This window comes from Budorcas taxicolor, chromosome 3, assembly GCF_023091745.1.
Source record: "Budorcas taxicolor isolate Tak-1 chromosome 3, Takin1.1, whole genome shotgun sequence".
Lineage (NCBI taxonomy): Eukaryota > Metazoa > Chordata > Mammalia > Artiodactyla > Bovidae > Budorcas > Budorcas taxicolor.
In genome coordinates this window covers 74,838,129-74,853,016 of record NC_068912.1, presented here as the reverse complement: position 1 = coordinate 74,853,016, position 14,888 = coordinate 74,838,129, and the positions used below count along the sequence as shown (strand labels likewise).

The following is a 14,888-nucleotide window of genomic DNA, read 5'->3' as shown; positions in this document are numbered from 1 at the left end:
ATTTCAAGCAATATATTTGGATCCAAATACAATATTCCCCAGTATAACTGATAGCTCAGAAAAAGCAATTCAAAACTAAACTAACATTTTTCCACAAACACACACAAAAAAAGCTCTATCCCTGCCCCTATTCAATTTGACAATAACTTATAAATACACACATACACACACACACACACACACACACCCCCAAAGGAAGTGTTTCAATTCCAAGATCACTAAAACTGAAAGAGCTAATGAATAGTGAGCTAAACAGTGACCAAATTAGGATCCAATAACGGGTGTCACAGTGGTAAATCTGCCTGTCAATGCAGGAGAGGCAACAGAGGCAGGTTCAATCCCTGGGTTGAAAAGATCCCCTGAAGTAGGAAATGAAAACACACTCCAGTATTCTTGCCTGGAAAATTCCGTGGACGGAGGAGCCTGGAGGGCTACAGTCCATGGGGTCACAAAAAGTCAGATACAGATGACCACGTACTATCTACTATCTGTAGAATTCAATAAGCTTTCAAAGTAGATAGAATAAAGGATCAAGACTAACAAGATAAATATTAGTAAATGTAAAGTCCTGTTTTGAGGTTTTAAAAAAAAGCACAAGAAGAGATTAGAATAGGAAGACAACCACTTGAGAATAAACAAATTTTTAAAAATCCACATATTATTTCACTGTATTATTTAATGTGTGCTCTTTAGTAATCCACATTACTGAATGTGTATCACTTAGAGCAATAAATATAATCTCTTTGTCTTTGTTTATGAGGCTACTATAACTTCAACACAAGGTTGGTTCTTTCCATCTTCAAAGGAAAGACTAAGCAACTAGAGAGTCACTAAAAGATGAGTAAGATCCTCATTTACTTATTTAATACAGTTTTATAGTATTCACTATGTTTCAGGGACCATTCTTAGCACTCTGTAAATCATGTCCTATGAAGAATGGATACAGAAGTTAGAAATGCTTAACTTGAAGATAGGAAGAACACGACAGCTCTTGCTTATAAAGTATCTAAAGGGCTATCATGTGGACAAGGCAGTGCATCTATCTGTGCCACTACAAGAAAAAGAAAAACAACAATAGTGAGAGGTCTGGGCTGTACAGGAAATCTCTGAGAGCTGTTTAATAGCATTATCTTTCTATATGTACTAAATGAGAAAATATATATCAAAGAACTTTGCCATAAAATGCCACATACACATTATTAAAACTGACTTCTTTGCAAATTAGTGGGTCCTGATTAACAGAATATTTACAGAGGTTGATCATGGGCTTTGAAGCCCTCACTGTTAGTTCAGTTCCCCCTTTTGGAACTTATACTAAGTATGCAACTTTGGCAAAGTTTCCTTGTGCCTCGAGGCTTCAGTTTCCTCCTTTAAAACAAGAATAAAACTATCTGCTTTGCAGGGTTATTGTAAGAATTAAATGTGATAATGTATGTAAACACAGCATAGTGTTGACATGTTCGAGAAACTATGATCATAATCATCATCATCATTATACTATGGAAGGAATGTCAAGTGAACATACAACTATGTCCTATGATGTGGTTTAATTGTATGGCTCTGCTATGCACCTGAATGAGTAGATGATTCTGCTATGTATTTATCATGTTTTAACAATCCAAATATAATACACAGCTTGTTTTTGTTGGGTAACTTAAAATGCCTTTATCTTCTGTAATTTGAAAAATATTCCAAAAAAAATTAACGAAATATCCAGGTTAGTAAACTCTGAAGAGTAAAAGTAATGTAAACATAGTAGGGAAATTATGCAGCTATAAGCAAAAAGATTGAAGAAGTAGCATATTAAACAGAATTGGGCTTCCCAGGAGGCTCAATGTTAAAGAATCCACCTGTGGAGCAAGGAACACAGATTTGATCCCTGGGCTGGAAAGATCCCCTGGAGAAGGAAATGACAACCCACTCTAGTATTCTTGCCTGGAAAATCAAATGGACAGAGGAGCCTTGTGGGTTACAGTCCATGGGGTCACAAAGAGTTGGACATGACTTAGCAACTAAACAAGAACAACGTTAAATAGAAGCTACTCTTTCTAGGAGTCTTCACTGTAGGAGATGAGAATGTATCCATATACTGCAGAAAACAACAATTACAGTTTCCACCAGTATGTGAAACACTGGTTATATTCATGAAAAATGTCAACAATGTCACTGTTGGTAGGAATGTAAATTGGTGCAGCCATTAAGGAGAACCGTATGGAGGGTCTTTAAAAAACTAGAGTTAACAGAGGATCCAACAATCCCACTCCTGGGCATATATCCAGAAAAGACAAAAACTAATTTGAAGATAAATGCACCCCAAAGTTCACAGCAGCATGATTTACAATAACCAAGACATGGAAATAATTTAAATGTCCATGGATAGATAAATGAATAAAGAAGATGTGGTATATATAGACAATGGAATGTTACTAAGCCATAAAAAAGACTGAAATAATGCCATTTGCAGCAACATAGATGACCCTAGAGATAATCAGTCTAAGTGAAGTAACTCAGAGAAAGACAAGTATCTTAAGACAGCACTTATATGGGGAATCTAAAAAAGTAAATGTCGCTCAGTCGTGTCTGACTCTTTGCGACCCCACAGACTGTAGCCTACCAGGTTCCTCCGTCCGTGGGATTTTCCAGGCAAGAATACTGGAGTGGGTTGCCATTTCCTTCTCCAGGAGATCTTCCCAACCCAGGGATCGAACCCAGGTCTCCCGCTTTGTAGGCAGACACTTTACCATCTGAGCCACAAGGGAAGTCCATATATAGGCAATGGAATATTACTAAGCCATAAAAAAGACTGAAATGATGCCATTTGCAGCAACTTAAATGACCCTAGAGATTATCAGTCTAAGTGAAGTAAGTCAGAGAAAGACAAGCATCTTAAGACAGCACTTGTATGGGGAATCTAAAAAAGTGATATGCACCTCCCTGGTACTCCAGCGACTAAGAATCCACCTGCCAGTGCAGAGAACATGGACTCGATCCCTGGTCCAGGAAGATTCCACACTGCTCAGGGCACCTCAGCCTGTGTACCACAACTACTGAGCCAGTGCTCTACAGCCTGTACTCCATAACAAAAGAAGCCACTACAAGGAGAAGCCTTAGCACAGCAATGAAGACTTAGTGCAGCCAAAAATTAATGAATTCAAACAAATAAAAAGTGATCCAAATGAACTTACTGACAAAACAGAAATAGACTCACAGACATAAAAAAAATGTATGATTACCAAAGGGGAAGTGGGGGCTAAAAACTGGGATAAACAGATGCGCACTACTACATATGAAACAGATAACAAGAACCTACTGTATAGCACTTTCCCCTGATGCTGGGAAAGACTGAAGGCAGGAGAAAGGGACGACAGAGGATAAGATGGTTGGATGGCATCACCAACTCGATGGACATGAGTCTGAGCAAGCTCCATGAGTTGGTGATGGACAAGGAAGCCACGGGGTCACAAAGAGTCAGACACGACTGAACTAAACTGAACTGCATAGCACAGGGAACTATATTCAATATTGTGTAATAATCTAAAACAGGAAAGAATCTGAAAAAAATCTAAAATACATGTGTGTGTGTATATATATATATAACTGAATCACTCTGCTGTACACCTGACACGTTGTAAGTCAACTATACTTCAATTAAAAAAAAATCAACAAAGGGCAGCTAAGTACAATGCAAGCATTTAGTATATCAAAATGATTTTTAAAAAGAATTTCAGTAGGCTATGGAAAAGAGTTTAAAGGTATTTAGGATTCTAATTACTTTGAGCAGAATTTGTACTTGAACAAACCAGCTCTCATCTGCTAGATGACAGACATGCAAGCTCAATATGCAATTCAGTACCTTCTGTGATCAATCAAAAAAATCAGCTCTAACATCATACTATCATACTTAGTCAGTCATAGTCACCTCTTGCTTCTTTCAAAGGGAATCATCCCTCAAAAACAAAGTTTCAACTTTTTTCAGGTATATTTGTAATGGAACCCTTAAATGGCAATATTTTTAGTGCAATGGCCATAAGATAAACCTTTTATATAGCTACTATGAAGATCAAATCTGAAAAACATTCTAAACATTCAAAGCTACACTAGATCTGCCACTAAAAACCGTTTCCCAAACGGTTAACATATGATTACTATCAACAAATAATATGATGCTGTTGCAACAATAGTAATTAAATAAACTTAAGAATGAAAACCTGGGTGCAACTTTTAGGAACATTTTGGGGGGGTTGATTTTTAATAAATGACAGTAACATTACAATATTGTAAATTCAGAATACAAATGCAGTTGTCAGAGAATTATACAAACAGTGGAAATCTCAGTCTTTTTTTTTAACCTCAGTTTTTGCCCTAATTGTAGATAAGAAGCCTAGAGTCCAGTGGAATTCAGGAAGCTAATTCAACAGGCATGTATTTCATTAATGTGTTATACTATTTTGAGCACAGAATTGAGTGTGTTCTAATTGAGTGTATACAATTCTCACGTTCGGTTAAAAACGAACTATTAACAATATTTGCCAAGTACCCAGTTTAAAATGGCCTATTTGTCAAATGCTGAAAATATCAGTGTTTACATTAGCTTTATTTTACGGTGGCTTAAATCACAGTAAAATAAAGTCAATCATATTATGACAGTCAACTGATAATCACATTATCACAGTCAACTCAATCACATTATGTTTTTAGAAGAAACCGAAAAAAATCAGCTAAAAAGCAAAAAATAGAAATACAGTCCTTGAATAACAAATGACACTACATGTTGTTATGTAGGATATGAGGAAGTTACTATGAAAAATCATAGTACTATTTTATCACAGGTCATCAAGTAATGTTTTAATTACTGTCAGCAATTACCTATGTGAAATAAGTATAAAACTCTAAGCTCTGCTTCAACAAAATCTTAGCCACTTGGAAGTCACTACTTGCTCTAGGTATCAAATGCCAACAAATTGGTACTGTTGCTTTCAGAAATCAAAACACTTGCAAAAGTGTAAACACTTTGTATCAAACTAAGCTTCCTAAAAGCAGCAGGAAAAAGAAACAGACAGCCTAATGGTGTGTAGAAATCATAACCAGTTGCAGCCAGGTTGGGGTCTGTACCTGGACAATAAAGGGAGGTGGACAATTTATATGTTCAAAATTCAAGATCCCAAGGGTGGAGAGGGGGCAGAAAAAGAAGATACAATTCAATAAACAAGGATGACGACCAGGCTTGATCAGAGGCAGTCTAAAATTTCTTATTGTCAAGAATCAACTAAAGCCCTGACTCAAAGATAAAACAGCTTCTAATAGTTTGAAGAAGGTAAGGAAGAAACATTCCTTTGCACCCACAAGAACCAATCCCCAGACCACTGGCATGCTATTACATGATTTAAGGGCATTTGGCTCGGACGATGGGCAAAGGAGAGGAAAGAAGAGTCCGATAAAAGCCTCGGATGTATAGAAACCAAGGATTTGAGAGGCCTGAGGAGGCGCAGGCTCTAGGAAGGAAAGGTGGACAGGGCGAGCACTCCTCACCGTGATTATCTTTCTGCCCGATATTGTGCGTGCGGATGAGAGAGGACAGTCTCCTCACATCCCCCTTGAAGACGCACTCGTGCACCGGATAGTGTGCAGGGCAACCGCCTCCACCTGCGACGACAGCAATGGGGCTGGTGCCCGCTAAAAGCGCCGGGGACTGGGAGATGGGAGTCGCGGAGGAATTGTGCAGCGGCAGGGCCGGGGGGCCGGGGAGATTGGTGGAGGCCGGGGCTGTCTTCAGCTGTAGCCGGTGGTGATGGTTACTGAAGATCTTATGACAGGCTCTACCGCTCTTGCCGCTGCCGCCTGTGCCAAGCCTGCCTCCTGTAAAGGTGCCGCCGAGGGCAGCCGCCGCTTCCTCATCCCCAGGTTCCAGCAGGTCCCCCTCTTCTTTGCTGGGCTTGTGGTCCCTCCGCAATGAGCGGATCTTCTCCCCGGTCATCGCCGCCACGGGCAGAGAGGGAATCCAGGAGGCTCACCGCTGGCGACGAAGCTGGCGCTGCGGCGGCACAAGGCGATTAGAGCGGTGGCCAGGATACTCCAGCGCAGCATGAACTCCCAGAGCGCCCCCGAGCCCGGGACAAACGCATCTCCCGGAGGAAGAAGAGCCGGCTCTCGCCTAGGCACGAAGGGACGCGCGCTCGCTTGGGGGAGCTACAGCTCAAGTGCCCACGACACTAGGATTCCCGTCCCCACCGCCGCAGCCGCCGCCACTGCCTCAATCCGAAAAACAGGGCACGGCCATCTTCCCCTGGCTTCTCTCGCGAGAACTCCCCCGGGAGGGAGGAGAAAGGAAACACCGCGATAAGTGAGCTGCCTGCTCCCGCCCTCGCATGTTCTATTCCCAGAGTTGCTGGACGCCAGCGCCTACGAGGCCGCTGGTTTCGGCCCCCAGCTGGAGTCTCTGAACCAGAAGAGGAGATCCAGCATTACCGATGGCTGCGTTTCTTGTGGGAAGTCTGCAACCTGAGCCTGCGTTTGAGATAGTTGATGCACCTTATAGACAGTGACTTAAACCCTGCGACCTCCAGGCTTCCCGGAGATGAATGCAGACTGACACCCAGGCACACAGGATATGATGTCACTAAAATGCACGGGACACTCATTCAATAAGCATTTGTTAAGCATCTACTTCGTGCCATACATTGTGTTAGTGTGTGTATGTGTCATTAGAGGAGGAAAAATAGTCAAGCACTTGAGCACAAGATATAACTGTGAATGAAGTGGATGCAAAGAGTTGGGATGAACGGGAAAAAAGGTGGGGAGGAGAGGCAAATTTTAGTGCTGAAGTGTCAAATCACCACAAAAGTTTAGAAACTGACCTTGGAAAACAGGCTATTCAGTAGACAGAGAGGGTAGGTCACTCAAATATTTGTTGGATGAATGAATTTCGGGCAAGCGTCAGAGGAAAAAGCATGAGGAATGCACCTTGATGACAAACAATACTAGTGTAATTGAAATATCACTGGACTAATTCATGGCCAACTTTGACCTAGTGTCAAATTCCAAAAGACATAAATCTCACTTTGACAAAATAACTAAAGCTGTTGGGAACTGGAGGGGAGAGGAGTCAGCAATGTCCTAAATTTTACTTTCTCTCTCCAAGGTCCCATTTACCCTGACAGCTGCTTCTCTCAACTTAAACCAACTTTATCACTACCTCCATAACACCCCCAACCCCCACCAAAAGTAACTCCTACATAATACAGTATGTAAAACAAGAATCAAAATTATATGAGATGATGTCCATCTAGTCAAGGCTACGGTTTTTCCAGTAGTCATGTATGAATGTGAGAGTTGGACTATAAAGACAGCTGAGCACAGAAGAATTGATGTTTTTGAACTGTGGTGTTGGAGAAGAGAGTACCTTGGACTGAAGGGAGATCCAACCAGTCCATCCTAAAGGAAATCAATCCTGAATATTCATTGGAAGGACTGATGTTGAAGCTGAAACTCCAATACTTTGGCCACCTGATTCAAAGAGCTGACTCATTTGAAAAGACCCTGATGCTGGGAAAGACTGAAGGCAGGAGAAGAAGGGGACAACAGAGGATGAGATGGCTGGATGACATCACTGACTCAATGGACACTGAGTTTGAGTAAACTCTGGAAGTTGGTGATGGACAGGGAGGCTTGGTGGCTGCAGTCCATGGGGTCGCAAAGAGTCAGACACGACTGAGCGACTGAACTGAACTGAATTGATAGAAGAAGAAATTATTAATTCTATCTGGAGGAAATTAAACTTGCATGATCAGAAAACCTTTCTGGAGGAAGTAATGTCCAGACCGGGTTTTAAAGAATGTATAGGAGTTCCCCAACTGGGCAAGAGGAAAAAATATTATAGGTAATAATAAAAGTTACAATAATAGCTATCATTTATTGAGAGCTTAACATGTTAGGCATTGTTCAAACAAGTTCTAGAACCATTTTATTTAATCCCCACCACAATTCTATGAGGTACTTTCTGTCCCTGTTTTACAGATGAGACAACTGAGGCATAGGAAGTGATGATTCAAATACTGAATAGAGATAAAGAGAATAGTATGTGTAAATATAGAATGATATTTGAGAATCATTGGAGCATAGTATGTCAGGAAAAGTGGTAAATGAGACTAGAAAGGAAAGCTGAGACTTGATTACAAGGAGCAACTATATGAAACTTGGACTATATATGCTAGGCAGTAGAGAGTTTGCAAAGGATTTCAAACACATTAAAGTCAGAATCACTTAACGCTATAATGTACCCAGTATCCCAGTATCCCAACCAGTATCCCAAAGATAGGAGATTTTACCAATTTTTCCAGCTTAACCTCCTCCCACTATGCCAAAGTGATTCTTCACTCTAACCAAAGCAGCCTGTTGACAGTCCTTATCTGCTCTTATGCCTCCATGCCTTTGAATATGCTCTTCCACATATCCTGAATTCATTTCTATTTCACTTACCTAAATACCTTATTCAATCTGTAAAGAATTAGTTCAAATTATATCTCTTCTTCACACAAGGGTTTTTTTTTTTTAAGTTGGCATAGAATTCAGGGGTCCAGGAAATTATATTGTATGAAACCACTACATAAAATTCAGCACATCCTTCTTTTATGAATGTCTGCCACAAACCACAACAGTACTAGAGGTACCTGTGCCTTTGCAACCAAAAGAAACCAGAGATATTACATTACAGCTGCTGCAGATAGTTCAAAATATCATTACATTCATCATTACCTCAAAACTAGGTTAATATTTATGCCCACTGATAATCTTTGTTCTTCTGTTAATAAAGAAGCACATATATTACTATATCATACATTCAAAAAAATATTTTGATAGATATTTCATTACTCTAAATTTCCTTCTTAATCCAAAGTATTTTTACACACTTAAAAACATTGTTCTGAAAATGGTTGCCTAGGCTTCATCATACTGCCAAAGAGGTCCAGGGCACAAACAGAAGTTGGTAACTCCTTCTTAGGAGTTTCTAATGATACCTACCCTTCCCTCTCTTCTCCTCTCCAACACCACACCACTTTGAATAGCTGTCCCTTCTTCGCTTTATTTGTGATTTCCCATTTTCACTTTGCATGCCTCCTTAATATTCTTGCCCACATCTTCAACTAATCCTTTGACCTTTCTCAGTACTGAAACTGTTTATCACTCTTGTATGCACAGTGCCTGACAGATAGTGACATATTGAATGCTTAATATTAATAATGAACAGTTGTTGAATCAATCAGCCAGAACATAAAACCGCAAAGTATATAAAATGTACCAAGAGAACTAAGTGATGAGAGGCTAAATATACTTATTAAATAATCCCAACCTGACTACACTTCAGTTGACTACTAGTTTCTTGGATTCTTATGTAAGGCTCAAGAGTAAATAAATATCAATTTGTTGTTGTTGTTGTTTTAACCAAATAACAGTAAATTCAACTGAAACGGTCTTAAAGGGGTTTACTGACTAACATAACAAAAAGGTACAGAGCTAGGTCTTCAAGAGGTGCTCTTCCAAATTGCATGTCAGTTTCTCCGTGACTCAGGGCAGCTTCTCCCTGTTAGGAACATCCTCAAAAGGCAGCTTCCTCAAGGACCCAAGATGGCTGTCAGCAGTAACACTCGCCTCCTGCCTCCTCCGTCCGGTGTGGAAGGAAGGCCCAGGACCACACAACTCTGGGGCTCGGCATTTATTAGATGACCCTGTCCAGTCTTCATGCCTGGGAGAGTGTTGATTGGCTCAGGTAACAAAGCCCTGTGGCCAATGAGATTACCCTGATCAGTTTTGCCCAATCAGATTTCATCTCTGAACGGATGCGGGGGCGGGCAAGCACTCCAACCAGCAAAACTATTAGGAGAATGAGTTAGAAAAGGTGACGGGGAGAGACAAATCCAAGCTCAGTCTGGGAAAGTACTAGATCCAAGGACTTAAAGTGGGATTTTCCCGTTGGTGGAGTCGTGTGTGTGTGTGTGTGTGTGTGTGTGTGTGTGTGTGTGTGTAGAGCGGGGGCGTGGGGGGGGGCGGTGACTGGCTTGTTATCACAGTGTCAAGACTAAATATGATGAAATATTGATTATCAATTATAGCAATAAATAATGAGTAAATAACTTGACCATCAAACAACAGATTTACATTTTATTCAGATGTCGCAGAGATAGCATTCGACCAACAACTCTACTATTATATAACTTAAGTATTGAATAAACTAGATTTACTCTAGTTTTACAGACTAGCACTTCTTAATTTCCTCACGGTATGGCTAAGAATCTAGATGATGATAAATTTACTTTGACTAGAAGGAGGAAGTGCCTTCTGACAATTGGATGTCCCAACTTTTTCTAATGAAAATTTTATTAAATAGCTTATTGTTCACCAACACCCAACAACAACTGGAGGATTAAGTGTGGTTCTAAGGTGAACCACACTTTTATTTCTGAGTTTTAGGGGGAAATTATTTATCTGTATTAGCTTTAGACAAACATCTAATCTCCATCCTGGTATCTTTATTTAATAAAAGCAATACTATCAGAGTATGAATATAGAATATGCTGTATAAAATAACAAAACCTCACTGCTATATTTTATTAACACTTCAACAAACCTAAAATTAAGGTTGATCATTACAACTCTCATGCAGTCCTCTTTACATTGTATACTAATATGTTTCTAAAGTAAACATTAGAGCAAATTTCATCTACATCTTTTTTTTCACCTCTCAAGGTTTGTGTTTTATACTTCCCACAATAACCTAGAATATGATTTCCTACACTCCTTGTTGGTTTACCTAAGCCTAGGAGAATTTTGCTTGGTTAGATGGTATAGCTGCCTAGCTCTTGAGGTTATTGTCTTGATCAGCCCCAACAACACTCCAAACAGTGCATTCACAATGAAAATAACAAACCTTGTAAATCAATACTTTCACACATTTTACATCCATCCCTTTGGGGCTCAGTGTTTTTATTTCCTCTAAATTTGCCCACTCCTTTTCTCAGAGACTGTGCTGAGCACTTTAATTCCTTCAGCTATTTATGGTCAGTGCTTATCAGTGATTTACTCAGATTTCTCTTAGAAATCAGAAATCTTAGTAATCAGAAAAAAATAAGAGAGGCAAGGGTTGCCAAGGAAACCAAAGCCAATAGCTGTGGAAGTTCCTGAAGGATGCAAATCCTCTGAGACAGGTAAAACACACAGACTTTTTATTGAGGGAGGAGGGGCAGGGAGGGGCAGGGAGGAAAGATGCCAAGACCTTAATGAGAGGACAAGTCAATATGAAATGAAATGGAGAAGATAAAGTGCAACATATGTAAACATATTATTTTTAGATCACCAATGTGGGCTTGGAACAAGAGATAGAACAAGGATATGAATAGGAATTTTAGTAAAAGAAATTCAGTTCAGTTCAGTCACTTAGTAGAGTCCAACTCTTTGCGACCCCATGAACCACAGCATGCCAGGCCTCCCTGTCCATCACCAACTCCCGGAGTTCACCCAAACCCATGTTCACCGAGTCAGCGATGCCGTCCAACCATCTCATGCTCTGTCGTCCCCTTCTCCTGCCCTCAATCTTTCCCAGCATCAGGGTCTTTTCAAATGAGTCAGCTCTTTGCATCAGGTGGCCAGAGTATTGGAGTTGCAGCCTCAAAATCAGTCCTACCAATGAACACCCAGGACTGATCTCCTTTAGGATAGACTGGTGGGATCTCCTTGCAATCCAGGGGACTCTCAATAGTCTTTTCCAACACCACAGTTCAAAAGCATCAATTCTTCAGCACTCGGCTTTCTTTATAGTCCAACTCTCACATCCGTACATGACCACTGGAAAAACCATAGCCTTGACTAGACGGACCTTTGTTGACAAAGTAATGTCTCTGCTTTTTAATATGCTGTCTGCTGCTGCTGCTGCTAAGTTGCTTCAGTCATGTCCAACTCTGTGCAACCCCATAGATGGCAGCCCACCAGGCTTCCCCGTCCCTGGGATTCTCCAGGCAAGAACACTAGAGTGGGTTGCCATTTCCTTCTCCAATGCATGAAAGTTAAAAGTGAAAGTGAGGTCACTCAGTCGTGTCCGACTCTAGCGATCCCATGGACTGCAGCATACCAGGCTCCTCCATCCATGGGATTTTCCAGGCAAAAGCTCTGGACTGGGGTGCACTTGCCTTCTCCAAATATACTGTCTAGGTTGATCATAACTTTCTTCCAAGGAGTAAGTGTCTTTTAATTTCATGGCTGCGGTCACCATCTGCAGTGATTTTGGAGCCCCCCAAAATAAAGTCTGACACTGTTTCCACTGTTTCCCCATCTATTTCCCATGAAGTGATGGGACCGGATGCCATGATCTCAGTTTTATGAATGGAGAGCTTTAAGCCAGCTTTTCACTCTCCTCTTTCACTTTCATCAAAGAGGCTCTTTAGTTCTTATTCACTTTCTATCATAAGGGTGGTGTCATCTGCATATCTGAGGTGATTGATATTTCTCCCGGCAATCTTGATTCCAGCTTGTGCTTCCTCCAGTCCAGCGTTTCTCATGATGTACTCTGCATATAAGTTAAATAAGCAGGGGGACAATATACAGCCTTGACGTAGTCTTTTCCTACTTGAAACCAGTCTGTTGTTCCATGTCCAGTTCTAACTGTTGCTTCCTGACCTGCATATAGGTTTCTCAAGAGGCAGGTCAGGTGGCCTGGTATTTCCCTCTCTTTCAGAATTTTCCAGTTTATTGTGATCCACACAGTCAAAGGCTTCGCAGTAGTCAATAAAGCAGAAATAGACATTTTCCTGGAACTGTCTTACATTTACGATAATCCAGCCAATGCTGGCAATTTGATCTCTAGTTCTTCTGCCTTTTTTTAAACCAGCTTGAACATCTGGAAGTTCATGGTTCATGTATTGCTGAAGCCTGGCTTGGAGAATTTTGAGCATTACTTTGCTAGCGTGTGAGATGAGTGCAATTGTGCGGTAGTTTGAACATTCTTTGGCATTGCCTTTCTTTGGGATTGGAATGAAAACGGACCTTTTCCAGTCCTGTGGCCACTGCTGAGTTTTCCAAATTTGCTGGCATATTGAGTGCAGCACTTTCACAGCATCATCTTTCAGGATTTGAAAGAGCTCAACTGGAATTCCATCACCTCCACTAGCTTTGTTCGTAGTGACGCTACCTAAGGCCTACATGACTTCACATTCCAGGATGTCTTGCTCTAAGTGAATGATCACACCATCGTGGTTATCTGGGTCATGAAGATCTTTTTTATATGGTTCTTCTGTGTATTCTTGCCACCTCTTCTTAATATCTTCTGCTTCTCTTAAGTCCATATCATTTCTGTCCTTTATTGACCCCATCTTTACATGAAATGTTCGCTTGGCATCTCTAATTTTCTTGAAGAGATCTCTAGTCTTTCCCATTCTATTGTTTTCCTCTGTTTCTCTGCACTGATCACTGAGGAAGGCTATTTTATCTCTCCTTGCTATTCTTTGGAACTCTGCATTCAGATGCTTATATCTTTCCTTGTCTCCTTTGCTTTTCACTTCCCTTCTTTTCACAGCTATTTGTAAGGCCTCCTCAGACAGTCATTTTGCTTTTTTGCATTTCTTTTTCTTGGGGATGGTCTTGATTCCTGTCTCCTGTACAATGTCACGAACCTCCGTCCATAGCTCATCAGGCACTCAGTCTATCCGACCTAGTCCCCTAAATCTATTTCTCACTTGCACTGTATAGTCATAAGGGATTTGATTTAGGTCATACCTGAATGGTCTAGTGGTTTTCTCCACTTTCTTGGTGTACACAATAGGTGTATATGTAAGGTATTAAATGGAATAGACAGATTGGGGTGAATGTACTTGTGTGCATAGTTTTCTAGATCTGCTTTATTTTAAATTACTTAATTTCCCCAGGATACATCCAACTACATGCTGTATCAATTAGCCTAAATATTCCTCAGAAGAACATCTAACTCAACAAGTCCAAATTAGAACTTATCTCTGTCAGCAATGCCACTAGCCAAACCTTTTATTATCCTCAACTCCTCCCTCTCCTTTACTCACACATTAAACCAGTCACCAAATCTTGACTTTTCTTTCTCCCATATAGCTCTAAAATTGAACTATTTCTCTTGATTTTCCACTGGCCAACTTAGGTCCAGGCCATTTTCACTTGAACTGTCCCCAGACTCTTTTGTCTCTGGCTCCCAGTTCTTACTGTTGCATGCATACTTATGCAGAACCCCACATCTACTCACCCCTTGGATTGACAAACTTATCAAATAAAATTACAGGACTCCCAGTTACATTTGAATTTCAGATAAACAATTTTACTATAAGCATTTCCCAAATATTGCATGGGACAATGTTGCAAGTATTACAAATAGTCAGTCAATATTTCAGACATACTTATACTAAAAAACATTTTCTAAATCTAAAATTCAAGCTTCACTATATTTTGTCTGTTAACTGTATTTTATCTGCTTAACTATATTTCATCTGGATCTTTATCTGAATGATTAACACTGCTATCCCCTGATCTCATATGCATCCCCTTGTCACTTTTTCTATGGATATATATTATAACATTTTATGTGATCATTGTCAACTTACCCCTCAACCATTTGTTTATTTAGTTGAGAGTTACATATATAGCTAAAGTATGAAACCATATGTGTAAGAATAATAACACTAAATTCGAGATAGTAGTTTCTATGAAGTATGAAGAAGGAAATGTCATCTGTTAGGGATATAGGAGGAAATTCTATTGTATGAATGTTTATATAGAGTATATTTTTAAATTTTGCTTTTGGGGTTTTTCTCTAAGAGTATTTATGTTTCATAATACATAAATGGTGCAAATGCAGACTTTTTATATTACTTCGCTTCTTTGTG

At 40.1% G+C, this 14,888-nt stretch overlaps 1 protein-coding gene across 2 annotated transcripts in view; it reads right to left on the bottom strand.

The window, feature by feature from the left end:
* Positions 1–6,268, bottom strand: part of ANKRD13C (ankyrin repeat domain 13C) — an 89,329-nt gene extending 83,061 nt beyond the window's left edge. For both annotated transcript variants that reach the window (XM_052637391.1, XM_052637392.1), the window contains exon 1: positions 5,530–6,268. In XM_052637391.1, coding sequence (XP_052493351.1) covers positions 5,530–5,974 — 445 coding nt within the window. In that variant the 5' untranslated portion in view covers positions 5,975–6,268. The remainder of the gene's footprint in view (positions 1–5,529) is intronic.
* Between the last annotated feature and the right edge of the window lie 8,620 nt (positions 6,269–14,888).